The sequence below is a fragment of the Rhynchophorus ferrugineus genome, unplaced genomic scaffold (genome assembly GCF_030347505.1).
Source record: "Rhynchophorus ferrugineus isolate W39M unplaced genomic scaffold, kcgeb_rfMv2 rfM3, whole genome shotgun sequence".
Lineage (NCBI taxonomy): Eukaryota > Metazoa > Arthropoda > Insecta > Coleoptera > Curculionidae > Rhynchophorus > Rhynchophorus ferrugineus.
In genome coordinates, this window is record NW_027472582.1 from 73,189,675 (window position 1) to 73,208,790 (window position 19,116).

Below are 19,116 nucleotides of genomic sequence, written 5' to 3' on the forward strand. Positions count from 1 at the left end.
ATACCTTTGAGGTTCTTTATATTTTATTGTATACATATTCACAGTTTAATCAATCGAATTGATATGTTGCTAATTTGTTTTGATAATGATTTTTTGCAATTGACATTAAATTATTTGACATGTCTTTTCCAGTTTGTTGAACGAGATTATAAAAAGCACCGGTCGCCTGTTCCAACAGTTTATAGGGTTCCCCGAACTCGGTAATTCTCCCCGCATCCATCACTATCACTTTGTCCGAATCCATAATCGTATTCAACCGATGCGCTATCGTCAATACGGTACAATCTACGAATTTCCTCCGTATCGTGGACTGGATTAAGGCGTCGGTTTGCGGGTCAACGTTAGCCGTGGCCTCATCCAGGATCAGTATTTTGTTGTTCTTGATTATCGCACGTGCTAAACACACCAGCTGCCTTTCCCCTACGCTGAAATTGGATCCTCCCTCGGACATTCGCGTTTCCAGGCCGTGTACTAATTCTGACACCGATCGCTTTAGTTGAACTTCGTCTAGAGCGCCCCATATAACCTAAAATAACTGTGTGTTATCTATCAAAATTACTAAATGTCAGCCGCTTTGACAGTTTTCTTTCAAAATTGTCAAATATTTGTAATATTTATTTGCCATATCCCAAACCTGTACGAGCTAATGAATTAACTGACGTGATACAATAATTTTATCAAATGTCAACGCTGTCATAATCAAATGAAGCTCGTTTGGTATCGGATATATCCGTAAGCTGTCGAGCATATTTTGTATTGAGTATTTTTTATGCTTTTTAATTAGGAATTTATTTAAAATATTGATTTTATTGTTAAAATATTATTTTTTATGATTATGAACATGATTCTGTTTAGTAAATATTATATTCTTTATTTCCAATACACAGATTAGTTGGGAAATTGACTTCGGTAAAATTGAACGTATAGTCCTTTCAATAAAACTTCATCAAAGTCAATGCTCTTGATCAAAATGTATAATACAACATTGCCTTTTGATTCTTGACCACAAAATACTAATGTAAATAAAATAATGAACTAAAAATAACGTTATAAAATATAATTTATTTTAACATTATCTAATGTACATTTATTGAAGGGCTTAAACTACAGTTAACCAAAGAGCCATAATAGTTTTAGGTTAGAGTTATTTTATTATATTTAAATTGACATATGACAACGGTGTCGACCAGTACCAATAAAAATCGAATTTTATAGACCGATTTGGTTATATTTTCGGACTCATCAAATTTCATTCTGTCTCTTTTTAACTAGAGCAAAAAGTAATTAGTAAAATAAAAAAGAAAAATGCTCCTAGTTTAAAAGGGACGTTACGTTTTTATAAACGGAATTTGGTATTACGTAGGATGTTGTTGATGACGTGCATTGTCTGTTTTATTTGAAGAACTATATATTTATATGATTGTACTTACGTCATCAGGGTATTCGTCGAACGGATCCAAATTTTTTCGTAGTGTTCCGGAAAACAATACGGGCTCTTGTGGAATAATAGAAATGTTAGACCTTAAACAACTTAGCGGTATTGTTTTGGCGTTTATTCCGTCTATAAAGATGTCGCCATCGAATTCGGCTAATCTGAATAAGGCTACGATTATCGAGGATTTGCCCGCTCCAGTTCGTCCGACTATTCCAATTTTTTCCTTCGTTTTTATCTCTACGGTAAGTTGTTTCAACACGTAAGGTTCCTGCGGTCCGTATTTCAAAGACATCTGGTTAAATTTAACGTCTCCGTATGTAGGCCATTTGCTGCGTGGTTGCCACGTGCTATTCTGACTTTCGGGTGGTGTTTCGCTGTATTCTTTTATTCTCTCCACGCAAGTCATGGTATTCTCCATCTCGCTCCATTGTCTTATGCCAAACTGGAAGAGTCCTGTCAACGTTATGGCTTGAGTGATGGCTAGACCTACGTTACCACCGTATGTTTCTAAAAAGCGTTAAAACATATTTGTTTAGTATTTTTTACACCAGATGTATCATTTGTTGATATTTTTGCTTGATAATTCTACTGTTTTATACATAGTATTATTTGTGCAAAACAACTTTAAAATGGCTGCTCTAATTGACCAATTTTCCTAAAACTTATTCTTCATTCAACCTGAAATATACCTTAGCTAAAATACAATATTTACAATCTGGCAACATTGCGAGTTGAAATATAGTATTTATTTTTTGTTGGGTGCCTTGCCATCTTCAATTACAAGGCTAACTTCAACTAGAAATGAGGTTATGGTGAGTAGGGAACGTTAAAGAAGAAAACGAAGAGTGAACGTGGTAATGAAGAAGTACTGAATAAATAATATTAAATGTGAATAGTTAAATGTGTAAAAATAATGGAAAGTATATTTACTCAACAACTTAACAATTTAAAAAAGAAAAAATCATGTTATTGCTATGACATGTGTCAATGTCAAATAATTCCAATGCCCAAATAAAACTAACTTAAAAGCTAATTCAATAAATAGAAATATGAGTTTCTAGACTTACCATGACTGAATAATAGGAAACCAAATATAACTAAACTGACGAATATCGCAGTGTTCACGTCCAACCAAAAGGCGAAGGTCCTGTTCGCGCCCAAAAACATAAAATACGCCGAATTGTAGGCGTTCTGGAGAACATCGAATTCTTTTATCAGTAATTGTTGTGCACTGAAAGCTCTTATCGTCGTTATTCCTTGTAAGGATGCCGTCAGATGGGAGTATACCGGACTTCTTGCTGAAATGTGTTAAGATAAACAAAAAAAAAATCTTTAAATAATATTTATTTTTGTCTAATATTGGGATATGTGACAGTGACAACTGACATGACGTCTGTTACCGCAATTGTCTTTTTTAAATCTATAAAGTAGGTATTTAATGATGCAACATTGCCAGTTCAAATTTAAAGTTAAAATATTTTAAGTTTCAAATGACTCTTCGTTGAAATAACACTGCTTCAAAATAAAAACGGATTAAAAGTCGTCTTATAACATTAGAACTTGGAAACGTATATTGAAAAATATAAAGACGTTCAAAAGAGAACTATGGAATAATTGGCCTACTATGTTCTGTATAGGTACGTATAATTTATACGAACTGGCAGTATAGCAAAATGAAATGTAAATTTTTTGACAGCATTAACGCGTGCTACATTCTTTAAAACTAAAAATAGGATTTAATTTTTAAAAACGACGATTTCAGAAAACGCAGTGACAATTATATTTATATAAGTCGAATCGTACTTACTTATTGCTTCAAATCTTTTGACATCTCTGGTTGTGGCAATAAAAATGACACGTAGCAAGTAAAATATGATGACAATCACAGCTGTTGGTATCAACATGAATGGGCTTATGGTAGCAACCACGATGGTTATAGCAGCCACCATCAGCGCAATCTAAAATAAGAAATATTATTTGGTAATTTGTTTAATAGTAGTGTTGGGAACTATCGACTGAACTCGACTATCGACTGTTTAGTAATTGACTACTTTTTACTATCGACTGTTTCAGTCGCTATTTTTGGTCCGACTGATTTTGTTACTTTTAGTTACTATTTTTGGTTCTACTAGTTTCATTCGACTGATTTTTAACGTTCTGGCTCTGTCGTCCTGGCCGCGACCATGACAAAAATGTACCCAATTTATGCTTATATAGATTTTTATGGAATATATGTAGTTTTATAATTTTTTTGGTAGTTTGCTCGTGAATAACAATATATTGTATGTTAATATTATAGCATCTTGGTACGATGTTTTTCAAGATTGCTAATGTAATAGAGTAAAAAGATTAAAATTGGAAACGATAAATAATAAAATATTTTGACTGTTCTTATGACAATAATAGATAATATTTCGATTACTCTCTTGATTTTTGTTAAAAATATTACCGTTCAATAATATATAAAGCATTTATATCATTTCATTCAGATCATTTTTAATTATATCACGGATTAGTTTTTTTTCTATGGTTAGGTATATGTTTAATTTTTATATAGTATTTATAGTTATTGTACTTTATCTTTAGTATTTAGATTTTGTTTAAGTTCTATTGTATTGTCTATATTTATTATAGTATATTATCTAAAAATAGCAATGAGCACATTAAAATACGATAAAACATTTGTGGGGTATTATTCCATTCCACAGAAAAATTCCATTCCTTTCAAGTAATTACTATTTTCAGTCGCTAGTTTTTTGAATATCGACTGTTTCGACTGTTTTGCGACTATTCGACTATTTCCATTGTTGTCTGTCGATAGTTCCCAACGCTATTTAATAGCTTTTATGCCCGATAAGAGATGGCGCTACTAGGATTAAAAGATTTAGCATCAGTTTTGGACCAGCTGGTTGTAACAGATTGCAAAAGAAAAAACCGTTTTAAAGGTAAATCATATTTCACTAAGACTACGCAATGTCCTCCGTATTCGCCCGACTTAGAGCTCTTTGAATCATAACTTTTATTGAACAACCTACCAAAGTACAGATAATGTTATAATTAACAATATTAACTTACCTGTAAGGTTTCTGACAAAACAATCGGTAAGTATTCATCAACTTGATTCATATCTTTGGAAAATCGGTTTAATATACGACCAGATGGGTTAATATTGAAGAATCTCATGGATGCACTGATTATTTTCTTGAACATTTCTTCGTGTAGATTGATGGATGCTTTCACACAGTAGTGAAAGAATAATAAGGACCTCATCACCAGTAAGAGTACCACTATGAGTACTAGGCTCTCGTAGACTATTAGGCACATATCTTCGTTAAGTATTCTGAACCAAAATTCAAGCAATATGTCTGTGTATGACGAGGGTTTGTTGGCAGCTGTCATGTTGCTAGTGGACTGCATGAGCTTCATTTGTTCTAAATTTACCCTAAAATTAACGTATTCATTAAAACCAAGAGTTAATTTTTAACAGTCTTAAGCAAAGCTAATGGTGATCATTTACCAGCTGTGGAGTTTGATTTCAATGGCTTAAGATTGGTGGATTTGATGCCAATGACAAGGGATATATAAAAAACAGCATCGTCACGTAATCGAACAAATTGAAATAAGATAAGCATAAAAGAATTCATTGTAGAAGAAGAACAAGCAAGAAAAGATAAATGAATCATTTTCTGAGAGACTCCTGTGATTAGAAAACAACTACTGCTACCTCAACCAACAGAAAATGTTAATTATAATGTTAAAATATTAGAACTGTTAATTCGGAATTTCATTAAGAATTTGTGTCTCTAGTCCTAGATTAGATAGAATTAAATATAGAAGTTAAATGTTTCCTTCCTTGTTTTTTTTACTAACGGTGAAAAGTGTCATCTCAGACTTCTTCTTCTTTTTATCCCTCTTAATTTTTTTTAGAAATCATTTTGTGAATTTTTAAATGTTTTCGTCGGTAACAACCACTTTTGGGTGTCCATTGTCTTCGGTGTTCATTTCACCACGTCTAAACTTAGCATACTAATCCTTGATGGTTGATTTTCCTGGGGCAGTGTCCGGAAACTCGGCATCAAGCCAAGTTTTTACTTCAACTGTATTTTTTCCTTCAAAAAGCAATACTTTATCAACACGCGAAATTCGTTTTTATCTATTTTTTTCACAATAACAAAAGTTTCTTTACTCAAAATGCTATAATTCCCAAACTAATGATCCGACAGCCGTCAAATTTATACACGCACCTTTTGAGGGTTAGGGCTAACTAAAAAACATATGGATTTAATTCTAGTAGCACCATCTATGTATCAGGCCGGGGACCTGAGAAGAAATAATAGAAAATATTTGAAAGGTACCTATATACTATATTCAATATACCATCGTCGATATGATGAAATTGCTCGATGAATTTTAGGTTGAAATGTGACACAATATTAGTTAGTTAGCAATAAGGGTAGAAAAACTGGAAAAGTCCCAAAATAAAAATGAGGAATGGTCATAACATTGATGTCAATAAAATTAATGGTTCTCAGTGAGCAACCTCGTACTTACCATATGCTCAAGAAGTAATCAGACACACTTGCTAAAGCTTGGGAGACGAGAAACAACAGGAACAGTGATAAAATCTTGCACCAGTGTCCTCCCGCGAGTAAATACGACTTGTGTACGGCCCAAGTGACCTTTCCCTCCACTTTGCCTTCTTTCTCCATAGTAGGGCTTTCGCTTGATTTTTCCTTTGTTTCGTCCCCCGTGTTTACAGACTCTACATCGGAAATATTGGCATCGTCGTTACCATCTTTCTTGTTTTGTTGTTCCAGTTCCTTGATGATGCCTCTGAATTCATCACTGGATTCCGTAGATGGCGTGCAGGTCTCCATTACGCCATTGTTGATGACATAAACCTTCTTGCAGTGCTTCAAGTATTGAAGCTGATGAGTGATCAAAATAACACATTTATCTTTCAGGTATGTGGAGATACATTCGTTGAAAATGTGTCTACCAACTCGGGTATCCACGGCTGATAGAGGATCATCTAGAAGATAGATATCCGCTTGTTTGTAAACAGCTCGGGCTAGGTTTATCCGGGCTTTTTGACCACCGCTCAAGGACACACCTCTTTCCCCCACCAGAGTACGGTCGCCGTAAGGAAGCAGGGTTAAATCCCTTTCCAACCCGCAAGCTCTAATGACTCGGTGGTACCTTCCGGGGTCGTACCGCTGACCGAAGGTGATGTTTTGCCTCACACTGGCCATAAACAACCAGGGATCTTGGGAAGCATAGGATATGATTCCCGTTATCCTCACACTACCAGAAACCAGTGGCAGTTCTTTTAGGATGGCTTGGAGCAGCGCTGATTTGCCACTACCGACTTTACCAACAACCGTGGCCAGTTCCCCGCTATTTACCTCCATGTTTATACCTTTCAACACGAAATCCGTATCAGATATCGCCCACTTAACACTCAAATCCTTCAACACTATAGATTTGGAGTTCGTATCTGTTAATTGATCTGAAGAAATCGATGCTTTTAACTCGTCGAACATTAGAAAGTCCTTGATTCTCTTCACGGATATGCCGGCTTCCGCGATCTGGGCCACTCCGAACGTGAAGCCTTGGTTGATGGACTGCCGTAGGATCTCGAAGAACAGCGAGACAACGTAGACGTACTTGGCGCTGAGCTTGTTGCCCATCAGCACGAAGGTGAGTATGCAGGACGCTATGACTGCTCTGGTGAGGCACACATTGAAAGCCATCATAATCCCGCGAAGGAAAAGGTTATTCTTGATTTGGGCTATCTCCTTCCTGGAATTTGGCATGGAGGGGTTATACAGGACAAAGAAAAAATAATATGAACACCATGCAATATAACAGGTGGGGTAAAATTACCGCTAGCATTTTGATTGAGCGCCATCTTGGTTATGTGATGTTTAGCTCAGTTTTGTTTTAACCATTGTGTTGTGAAGATGTCCAAATTTTATTATGGATAAATATACACCACAAGAACGAGCAGAAATAGTGACAATATTTATTGAAAATAATCGTTGCATTATTTTCACTCAGTGGAAATTGCGTCAAAAATATCCTAATCGTCTAGTCCCTCACAAAATCGCAATTTATCGTTTACGCGCGAATTTTCAATAATTCAGTAATTTAATGACGTTTTTCCACAAAGACCGAAATTAGTCTTAGAAATGGCGATATAGCATGGTCAGCCAGGTCTCCAGATTTATCAGCACCAGACTTGTTCTTACGGGTGTTTTTAAAATCAAAAGTTTATGTGAATAAGTCCCAAACGATTCAATATCTTAAAGACAATATTTGTCACGAAATTCAAGAAATTCAGCCTTAGATCTTATGGAAAATGCCTTAAAAATAGTCGAAAGTTGCATAGCGAATCGCGGTCACCATTTAGCCGATATATAATGATGATAAATTGTGGAATATCTTTGATAAAGGATGATGTTAAACACTTAACAGTTTTATTTAAATCATTTGATGTTAAGTGGTAGAAAAAGAAACTTAGAAACTTTTTTTTAGAGCAGAAAATGAGCAAATTCAATGACGCATATAGTGGATGTTTTGGTACAAAACTGGAGCGATATTCCATTGAAAACTATGCAAATACCATTTTGCAAAGAATATCAGTAGCTGTTTTAAAAGTAAAAGGTGCCCCAACACTATATTAGTGATCAAATATTGTGTATTGTCAGGTGTTCATATTATTTTGTCCATCCACTACAAATATTTATGTACTTACATTCTGATAATTCGAACCAATTTGGAAAAAGGTTTTTCCCAGGTGTACATTTTGATTACTTTCATGCCTGTTATCACTTCGTTCATGATCCTGATACGTTCATCGGTCCTGATGGCCGTTCTAAGTCTACATAAAGATGTCTTTTTACCCATCCACACTAAACACACAAACCAATACAGTAATATTGTTGTTCGAAATAACCTTAAAACATTCTATGATCGATGATTGTAGTAATAATGTTCTCAGTTCTGATCTAGTTGTTTTTGGAAATTATTGTTCAAGTTCCGGGTAATCTTAAATTTGCTTTGTAGTTGTTTTCTGCCCTTCTATGTTACGTTCAACTTTGTGCTTTGTCTGGTTTTAGTTTTGATATGACTTCCTTATGTTTTTGTTCTGGTTTATATTTGTTTTAAAATAGAAAAAGATAAACTTTGGTCTTATTTTTCAATTAAAATATAGACCCAAATAATTCTGTAGTCTGCTCAAAGGTATTTTGTACATCTTAGAAATATTGCTCATTATATTTATTATTTTGAAATTATTTCCTATGATCCTGCGTTATTTTTTAGGTAATATGCGAATGTCGTAAAAAATTGCGCTATCCACTAACGTTTCTGCAATTTACTAGAGTCAGTCCATGGTTTATTCAAAGTTATTGTGTACATATGTCATCTAAATTTGTGACATCAAAACGTCGCAATGCTTCCGCAGCAATTTTGAGTTTTAGTTCAGTTTAGCTTTAACATACAAAAAAATTCTAGTCTAAATAAAATAATTGAGCAAAAATGTTATCAAATATAATTTATTTTAACATTATAGTACATCTAAAATCTAGAGTTACAATAGTTATACAGCCACAAGAGTTTATAGGTTAGAGTTATAACCTCTTATAAATATTGCTTTCAAGAATTTTGTATACGTCGGCTCTGACAGGCTCATTCGTTTACGTCTTCGAACTAATCAGACAGTATTGTGTCTCTTTTTAACTAGAATAAAATGAGAAGGAAAATGTTGTCTGATTCTAAAACAAAATTTACAAATTGCGAAAGGCAATAGATAAAACATCTTGATGACGTATGTACAAAAAACTTAGAATATAACATACTATGGTTGAGATTATATATATATATATATATATATATATATATATATATATAATAATAACACAATACAACATTTTACAACATAAAAAATCTTGTTTAAATTCTAGGTAGCTTTAGTTTTTTTTTTTAACTAAAATAAAGATTGAAATAGTTGTATATTTGTTTTTATGTTGTTTTATTTTGATTTCTTCTTGAATTTACTTATACATTTATTTAAGTTTAAGTTCTTTTTTAAAGTAATTTTTAAGTTCTAGATAGCCTGACTTTCTACTTGTTTTCATTTTATTTCTTGTTACATTTTTTTGTAAAATAATGCCTAATATATATATATATATATATATATATATATATATATATATATATATATATATATATTCTCGATCATCTATATTTCACTTCAAATACATTAATCAATAAAGGTTGTAGTAGCAACTCCCAATCTGATCTGTTTCCATTGGAGTCTTCAAATATTTAAAAAATTATTTTGTATGTTTAATATTTACCCTTTTATATTATAGAATAATAGATATTGACAAAATATTGCATAATAATGTTTTTTTACTCAATGTTGGTGACCCTTTTTTGGTAAATATCACTCTCTCGAGAGCTCTTACACAGCAAATACTTACTCTGAAACGGTATGAAGCACAATAATAATCCTGTTCCTGGTAAGGCCGAATATCCAACGTACTGATACAACAAAACCAAAACCACCACGAGCTCAACGGGCCCCATCCACAGATCGTGCAGGTTTGCCGTGCATAATTCGAACCGTGCCACATCGTTCGATATCAAGTTCACCATCTGTCCGATCGTCGTCTCGCCCAGGGCAGATCTGCTCAGTTTTATCGCCTTCCGATACACCAAGGACGACGTGGCGCTCCGGATCTTCTGTCCCAGGTGATAGGCGTAGAAGAAATAATGGTGGATCAGCATGGTTTGGACGAAGATGCTTCCGGATACCAGTCCAGCGTACATATACGCTTGTTCTTTCGTTAAAAGTGTGTTTGGTTCGTAGTAGTCGAGAAATCGGGATAAAGCAATGGGTAGGAATATCCTGAAATACATTTTTTTAATTAACAATAAATCAGGTTTGTCTTTTAATTGAAACTAGTGGTCTATAGTCGACCAAAATATGTTAAATTAATTATGTTTCTTTCATAACAGAGTAAAAGCTCTAAAAATGATATGTTTTTGAAACTTGTTTTCACAGTATTTTTAAGATAAGATCAGAAATGTGTTTGATGTCTTATTGAATTAAAGTAATACAGGTCTTTATATCAACATATTAAAATATAAACTATCTCAAAAACTAACAGTGAAAATGTAAATTCTACGTCACTGAACATTATATAAAAATTATCGTATAACAATCAATAATATTTTATAATATGAATTATATATTAATATAAATTAATAATTATTATAAATATTTGAATGTAGAAGAAGTGTTTTCCCATCAGAAAATTAATTTATTAGAAATATTTAGTATGAAATATTTATCATCATTATCACCTCTTTACCCTTAATATTTTTTTATGAAATTTAACAACTGCTACTCTAAAAACTTTTTTAGAAATCGTTTGCAATCCATGCAATTTATGGAACTTTTCGTATCTAAATTTAGTTTTCAAGATCTTAGGAAAGAAGTTTTGATAATCAAAAGACTTGAACAAACATCGAGAGTCAGTTAGATCAAAACGAAAAAGCCAATCAAGAAAAATATTACCTATTATTGCCATTAAAACAATAAAAAATATTTTATTATTTTTGCCCTATTACATTAATTGTTAATAGCGTTCCAAAATGTTATACTAATTTATAGTATATTGTTATTTACAAGCAAACTACCAAAAAAAAAAATAAAGCCACATATATTACATATAAATCCATATATTGATTTGATTTTTTAGTGCATCCCCATATTTGCAACCCATAGGTCCAAGTTAGCTTTATGATTGTCTGATAAATCAATCTCCTTGATTTTAGATCAAGTTGAGAGTTTCTTGCGACTAACCAGTATACTTGTTTTATGTTGGTTCTAATGTAGTTTGCTTTTTGACTAACATGATGTTTCCAATTTAATCTACCCTCAAGATAGGTGTCGAGATGTGTTATTTAGCTAATTCTGCTTGAGGAATCGGGCATCCATTGAGTGAGTATTTATAGATGCCTGTAATAAATCTTTATGGAAGCCACAATTTGCACACGAAACTATACAATCAGCAAAATGAATAACTACTGATTTTAATAGAGGTAATTAGGCGGCTGTAACTGCTTTTAAATACATTCCATCTTAAATTTAATAAACTGAAGTGGGACTTCAGCCTATTGACGCAATATTACACACCTGACTACTTCGAAGAAGCACATCAATATCCACGAGCAGATAAGTTCAGTGCCGAACACCTTAAACAAAGCCCTCCACAGCGATGGCGTCTTCCCGTTCTGAACCTCCAGGTTCCATTGTCGTTCCAGCTTGTCTCCCTGGATTTCGGAGTCGTGCGATCTCAGATGCGCGAAGATATCGTTCTCCTTGAGTCCGTATTTGAACCCCTTGAGGAATAAGGGAAAGGTCCATCTAGGAAACGAAACAAACATTATGTCGAAGGAACAAAATTGATAGATGTGACTCTGAATCAGAGGAATTAGGGGTGTTGGCCACCGAAAAATATTTCGATATAGTTAAGAAAAATAAAAATAGTGAAATATTAGCTTAAAAATACACATATTTTTTCTAAATCTTAAAAAAAATATTTCTAATAAGTACCAATTTTATACGGATATTAAAAATTGTATATAATTTATTATGAAAAAATATCGCAAAAATATCGACCAAAATTATCCATATTTCTTTCAGAAAATATCGATAAGTTACTATTTTTTGCATCCCTAACTCTGATGTCTATAGCACACGATGAATTGTTTCTCGGGGGGTGAGGTCTATATGGATGTGTATTACCCAACGTTGATGATGTATCGGAAAAGATTCCATGTCAAATACACTGTCAAATACACTGAAACTCTTGTAGAAGGGTTAGTGCTTAAAGATGAGATCAGAAGATCTAATGACAAATACCAGAACTGTTGGGAACCAATACACATTTAAAATAAAATCAACGGTCCAGTGCAATAAAGAGATTGCTGATTGTCCGACATTTTAGAGTGTTAATGAGTGTGTTTAGTGCTTGCTACAACAACGTGATCTAGTGTGTGTCAAATGAGTTAAATGAGGAATAATTGTTGGGTGCATGGAAATGTAAACCACGTTTTTTAGCTTTACTTTCTTGAAGTACATTTTTAACATTTATTTAACATATTTGGAAATAATAAAGAATATTTCAAGAAATAAACAATCTGAAAACCTGTAGTAATCCTTCAATAGTTATGACGTAATCCCCGTAGATATATTCTTTTAATTAAAAAATAATTCTAGTATAGTCCTTTCAATAAAACAGCCAATGTTCGTAATGACAATTTCTAATGCAGTGTTGCCGCACCAAATTTAAGTTTTCATTCATTTCGTGTTAGGTACCAAAATATTAATGTAAATGAAATAATGAAACAAAAATAACGCCATAAAATATAATTTATTTTAATATTATAGATCATCTAAGACATATATTATCGAATGACTTAAACTACAGTTAATTAAACAGTCAGAATAGTTTGTAGGTTAGAGTGGTTTTATTTGAGATGACGTCAGGCCTCATCTTCTTATCGCGAACTGGCCATAGAATAAGATTGACCCAAAACGATCAAGGGCCCTTCAGAGTCTTGCACAGAAAAGAAAAGTATTTCAAAATTGATGACAATAGAAATAAGATACCAGCATATATCTATCAGGAGTCCTAGATATATGAAGAGCACTCCTACTGTCAACCAGCCATATGAGCCATCTATAGGATTCAAAATTACTCGCGACCAACTCGCTAAAGGGGGGGGGGAACTGTGATGACGTCAGGCCTCTTCTTTTTATCGCGAACTGGCCACAGAATAAGATTGACTAAAAACGATCAAGGCACGCAGAAAAATAGACAGATTCATTCATCTTTCGACGTCCAAGCATGTTACACTCAGTCAACAATCATCCATTCTATAATTAAACATTCATACATTTTCATTAGTTAATTAGTTGTATAATAGTTAGTGTTATTAATAAAGTGTTAGGGGAAACATAGTTTTATTCAATAAATTACACGAAGACCTCCATATATTATATTTGTATTGTCGTACCGTACTGTCGAAATTCGCATGTAAACGATAAATTGTGGTTTTGTGAGGCACTGGACGATTAGGATAATTTTGACGCAATTTCCGCTGAGTGGCAATAATGGAACGACCATTTTCAATAAATATTGTCACTATTTCTGCTTGTTTTTGTGGCGTATATTTATCCATAATAAAATATGAACGTCTACACAACACAATGGTTAAAGCTAAACCTAGCTAAACGTGACATAACCAAGATCAAAATGGTAACAGGACTTCTGCCCCACCTGTTATAATACCAGCTTTCCCAACATTCAGTGAAAAATTTTTTTAATTAAAAATTATATTAAAAAATATTCATCTATACCAGTGTTGTTTTTCTTTTTTTTTAATAACATTAAACTGTCATCTGTCACACTTTTTTTTGTTTTCAAATGTCTAATACAAAAACACATATAAACTTACGTGAAAAATAATCGGGAGAAGATAGAAGCGCCTTCGAAGGGATTTTTTGTGTTCTTCTTTAACTTCCCTTCATCATCGTATATGTTCTCCATAATGCCGCGACAGTTCTGAAAAAAAAAAATCGAAATCCGTTTCGCGTATATTGGAATTTATTTAAACAAACCGGGCAGTGTGAAATTGTTATCTTGTCGAGTAGAAGATAACATTTCATTTTAATTGAAACTTTTATTATACAAACACAGTTTAAATAATGTAGACGGATTTAAGTGTCAGACGTGGTGAAATGTGCGAATAAAACTTAATTTATTATCTAGTTAATATGTATTTGGAATATAACATACATAGTTAAAAAATAAAAAATTAAAATTCTTAAAATTACTAATAAAAGTATCAGTCAACTTTGTATTTCAAAAATACATTATAGATGGCGCTGACTGATCTAATGTCATAAAATAAGACCTAAACATTTATTGCTATTTTTGTGTATTATAATTTAACGTATTAGTAAACCAAATTTATTTTAATCTAATTAAAAACTACGTTAAATCAATAGTCATAAAAGCAAGTTTTTAAACTAATCAGAAATACCTAAAATAAATATTACTTTCCGTCATCTTACTGCTTTTAGTACGTCGACACAGATGGCGCTGTGTGCGACACGGATGCGCAATTTCATATTAAGTATATTATTTATGATCAAGTTATATTTTCAATTGTATAGAGAATTTGGATAATTAATATCTAACTATTTACTTATTATTAAATATATATTTTTTATCATATTTATGTTTGTTCCACTAATTTGTTTAACGGTATATAATTGTTGACATAGGTGGCGCTGTACTCGTAAATTGTTATAAATTTAAACAGGTGTTTAATTATTTTGCTTCGTTAATAAGCTTACTCTTATAGCAAATTAATTAAGGCAGATTCAGACTGTAAAATAAATATAAAACACGGATGCGTTTTAAAATATTGCGAAACATTGAGATTGATTTGAAACGTGAGAGTAAAAGAATAGCTGATAGCAATATTCCGTCATTCTAAATACTACGGTGTTATCATCACGTATTAGATAATTTACATCTAATTATATTGCTTAAAAAAAGCTTTTTATAGAAAATTAATATTTTATTTAGAAAAAAATCACCAATGAAAGAATATATTTTGACAACGTTCCAAAACTAGTTAAATCCATATCCTTTATAAATAAAAACTACGAAAATCATAATTTTGGTATTTTACAGATTAAGTATCAGAGTTAAAATTAATTATAGTAATTGTTATATAAATATATATTTATCTAAACACTATACCATATTAAAATTTCGTTCACATGGTAGCATATAAGTTAGACCTTCATATAAATTACTGTAATTACTTACCCATACTATATATTAATAAATATAATAAATTTGACTGTATTTATTTTAATTAATATTTATTTGAAGCGTTAAACCTTACAACCACGGTATACTGTAAATATTATACCTTCTAATCAATAGAAATAAACATTATTAATAGTAAAACAACGTGTAAATTGATATAAAACGAAAAGAAAAAATGTTTAATATGAATAAGTTGGGTTAAGAAATTCTTTTTCATGGTGTATATTGTGTTGCATAATATCTGCAAATTGTCAAAATAGAGTAACATTACCCTGTGCAGGTGAATTAGGATGTATAAATGGCAAGGATTCAAAAGAAAAACAAGTTATAAATAATATTTTATTTAACAATATTATAAAATGAGCAATATTTTTTTTTATATAAATATATATCTAAAAAGAATATTATTTTTTATGGAAGTCTTTTCTTTAAGATACAAACAGTACATTTCCTGGTATAAAAATATAAAACACTACACATAAATGGAATGTTTTAAAATTTAAAAAAGTTGACTAGCAAATACGCCTTTTACAGTTAAAATTCTTTATATAGATTCGCGATTGTTCTCGCATTGCTAACAAAAAAAAAACGACACCCGAGAAATCGTAAATATCTTGATTGGTAACCGTGTATTTCGGTGTCAACATCAATATCAATGTCAATTTGACAGCCTGCTTGAGTATGAACTAATATTGTTTTATATAATAGAACAATCGTTTCATTAAATCATTCTATAATGTTTATATCACATTTTCATGATATTATCTTGTATTTTCATTGCTCTACCCTAATACCCTTAAATAATTATAAAAATGATGAAACAGCCGAATTTAGGTTAGAAAGTAGGTTTTGACGTATCTCGTGTATAAAGAGTGGTATATCAACAAAGTAGAGTTAATTTACGATAACATGTTGTAATATAATTGTAAATAATAATCTACTACTTTCTTTGAATTTTCATGATAAAGTATCAGTATTCGATCTTAATAAATAGTTATTTGACAGAATAAATGTCAAGTTATGATTTTAAATAATTATATATTTTTGCTCGTAACACTGTCATCCAATATGACATATCGATTTGACAGATGTGTTGACAGTGAAGATATATTGTTTTATACAATAGAATATAGATTATTTGTTACATTTTCACGAAATAACTTTATATTTTTATTTATCATGATCTCTGGCTATAAGATTACAGTTCAATTTGCTTATTTTAACACCCTTAAACATTATAAATCGCTATTTTAGTTTATGAACTTGGTGAATTTGTAGACTTTGTTGTATAAGTAGTTGCATACCGACTAAGGTAACGTTGATCTATTGCAACACTTTTAGATAGCGTTTTGGATTATCAGTACTGTAATTTGATTGATATCCATTCTATTATAAATATTTTTGTGATTTTTTAATAATTTTGATGACGTATGTAGATATAAAAAGAATTTTTCGTTGATTATTTACAGCATGGATATCTATACTAATACGTCGCCATTCTTTGTTTCTTGAGGATAACTTTAGTAAATGATTTTGAGCATTTTCGATAGATGAATGATTTTTAACAGTGATACAGTCTCTCTGAAATTGTTTTATAGTCTGTAGAGGCACGCACACACAGGCATCCGGGTTTCTATTTTTCGTCTACACTTCACCGTCAGCATCTATGTCTTGGAAGTCCAGCAATGTGTAGGTCTCTCTTCTTGAAATAAATCTGAAACATTTGTTTTTAGTAACATTGATTTTATGGTGAAAAGTTAGCAGGGGTTTACTCTTAGTTGTGTACTTTTTTGAAGATTTTGAATAAGTTTTGATGAATTTACAAGATTTGATGGTGTAACTTATGCTTCAATAGTTTTATCATTTTTCATCATGGAATCTAAACACTATTAGAAAGGTGCGATTAACTATGAATAAACAACAGGATTTCTTAAAAATAATAACAGCATTGACAGTTGTCTACTCTGGTAAAATTTTATGTAGAATGAAGAATCAAGGGCCAATTTCTTTCCTTGCAGATGGCAGAGTGTTATTTTTTCTGGATCAGTGCAAGTATTCATATCTTTGGTAATTTCTGTTCGAAATATTATATAGATAAATAAAATATATAAAAAATTACCATAGATAAATTCATCATTTTAACATGTAGTACCTGTTCGATGACAGCATCAGGCTACTCCTTCTCAGACTCCTCATGCCGATCTCGATGGTTTTCTTGGTGAACATTATGGACTTATAGGCGTTGACAAAAACGGCTATTATCAGACAACTGCCGAATATGATGAAGCCGTACGTCATTAGCGGACAGGCGACGTCGGCGAAAGTCGTGGCCAAGTACATCCAGCGTCTGATAGGTGGAGTTAACTCGTCAATACCCTGAAAATGAACGAGATTTATGTCAAAACGCGCCACACTATCGCGATATCGTTTACCTCCTCCAACCACATGACGGGGAACATCATAGATCTGAAGTTTCGGACGGGACTGATGTTGGGCGTCTCTTGGGTGCGCAGGTTGAGTTGGACTCGAATTTTACCTTCCAGTGGTACCCCCAGTTTCTGGAAATATTGGGTGTTTATCGTGGCCATGACATGAGTTGATTTATTTTAATGCTATGTGGCTTAAAGGATGGTCTAAGAAGTTGTTCAATAAGTTTTGTCGTGGGAACTTTATTGTCGAAGGTGGCTGGTCAATAGGGAAGGTGTAACGTGTTGTAACAATTCCTGCTTTAATTGGTTATTTTTGCTTTGGCTATATTGAGGTATTTTGTTATTTATATCCTTCGCATTCTGTCCATCTTTATTGCACCTCTTACTCTTCTGAGGTACTTCGTTTTATTGGTTTAAACTGAGCATTTGATTGCTAAATTGCTGGCCAATTGTGTTTATTACATCACCAGCAGGAGCTCTTAGTGACACTATTTTTCCACTTTTCTGTACCCTATATGTAGTCCTGTTTTGTCACATTAGCATTTTCTTATTATTTCATCCAATATTATGACCAGGGTTGGGTTTGAACTTTGTTTGGTTGGGTTGATGGTTTTGTCTGACACCTGCTAGGGTTTTGAAGGTATTTGGTATTTCAAGTTGTCACCAACAGCGGCATAGTTATTCATCCCGGATATTCCTTATCCCATAGTGTTTTTCTTCTTACTCTGTCAAGTGCCTTTTCATAATAAATGAATGCTAATACCATGCACCATATTTTGGAGTAGTTGTATTCACAACACATGGACTAAAAAGTCCAGCAAGTAACAAAGAAAACGTTTTTTTTCAAAATTTGCTTTATTCATCAGCTTAATCTCCATCAAGATTCACACAATTATTGCAGCTCCCGCTCCAAGAGTTCACTTTTGCAGAACGATTAATCTTTTGCCTCAAAATAGGATGACGAGCGTTGTGCATACTATAGTTTATCTATAAGCTTGTAACATATATCTTCATCATTGTTACATACGTTTTTATTCATCGGAACCTTAACAATGTTCATTCATAAGATTCAAAATTCAGTAGCTTTTAATTTTAGTTTTATTGTTTTCTGAGATGATAAGTAATTCAAAAGAAAAACATGTTTTTGGGTCTCAAAAAAATTGATTCTTAGTGTCATATTTTTATTTCTGTATCATAACGTAGTTCTGCACACTTCTTAGTCCCTTGGCTTGGTTTATTTGGCACATTTATAGTTATAGTTATTGCTGGTGAATGTGGCACTAATTACACATAAACTTTTCAGCCGAACCTTTCTTCGATTGCTGAT

General features: G+C 32.3%; 2 protein-coding genes across 3 annotated transcripts in view; both read right to left on the minus strand.

The window, feature by feature from the left end:
* Position 1: 1 nt before the first annotated feature.
* Positions 2 to 15,526, minus strand: LOC143192363 (ATP-binding cassette sub-family C member 4). 2 transcript variants are annotated; one of them, XM_076397657.1, is made up of 11 exons: positions 15,358 to 15,526; positions 13,973 to 14,079; positions 11,646 to 11,876; positions 9,925 to 10,352; positions 8,193 to 8,349; positions 5,987 to 7,237; positions 4,511 to 4,877; positions 3,243 to 3,393; positions 2,503 to 2,733; positions 1,431 to 1,942; positions 2 to 526 (listed from the first exon to the last, which is right to left on the minus strand). In XM_076397657.1, the coding sequence occupies exons 2-11, from the start codon at positions 14,062 to 14,064 to the stop codon at positions 50 to 52; spliced, it is 3,897 nt and encodes a 1,298-aa protein (XP_076253772.1). In that variant the 5' UTR covers positions 14,065 to 14,079; positions 15,358 to 15,526; the 3' UTR covers positions 2 to 49. The 2 variants fall into 2 exon arrangements, with proteins under 2 accessions (XP_076253772.1, XP_076253771.1); XM_076397656.1 differs by lacking the exon at positions 15,358 to 15,526 and having other exon boundaries at positions 13,973 to 14,490.
* Positions 15,527 to 16,860: 1,334 nt separating this feature from the next.
* Positions 16,861 to 19,116, minus strand: part of LOC143194133 (scavenger receptor class B member 1) — a 60,783-nt gene continuing 58,527 nt past the window's right edge. The window contains exons 11-13 of the mRNA XM_076400715.1: positions 17,793 to 17,918; positions 17,513 to 17,736; positions 16,861 to 17,074 (exon numbers count right to left, since the gene is read on the minus strand). Coding sequence (XP_076256830.1) covers positions 17,005 to 17,074; positions 17,513 to 17,736; positions 17,793 to 17,918 — 420 coding nt within the window. The 3' untranslated portion in view covers positions 16,861 to 17,004. The remainder of the gene's footprint in view (positions 17,075 to 17,512; positions 17,737 to 17,792; positions 17,919 to 19,116) is intronic.

Bases quoted from the DNA above. Each gene is read 5' to 3' on its own strand.
- LOC143192363 (XM_076397657.1), bottom strand. From the start codon at position 14,064: ATGGAGAACATATACGATGATGAAGGGAAGTTAAAGAAGAACACAAAA. The intron at 7,238-8,192 runs GTAAGTACATAA...GCCAAATTCCAG, and splicing joins TTGGTTCGAATTATCAGAAT to GAAGGAGATAGCCCAAATCA. The intron at 1,943-2,502 runs GTAAGTCTAGAA...AACGCTTTTTAG, and splicing joins TTTCCTATTATTCAGTCATG to AAACATACGGTGGTAACGTA.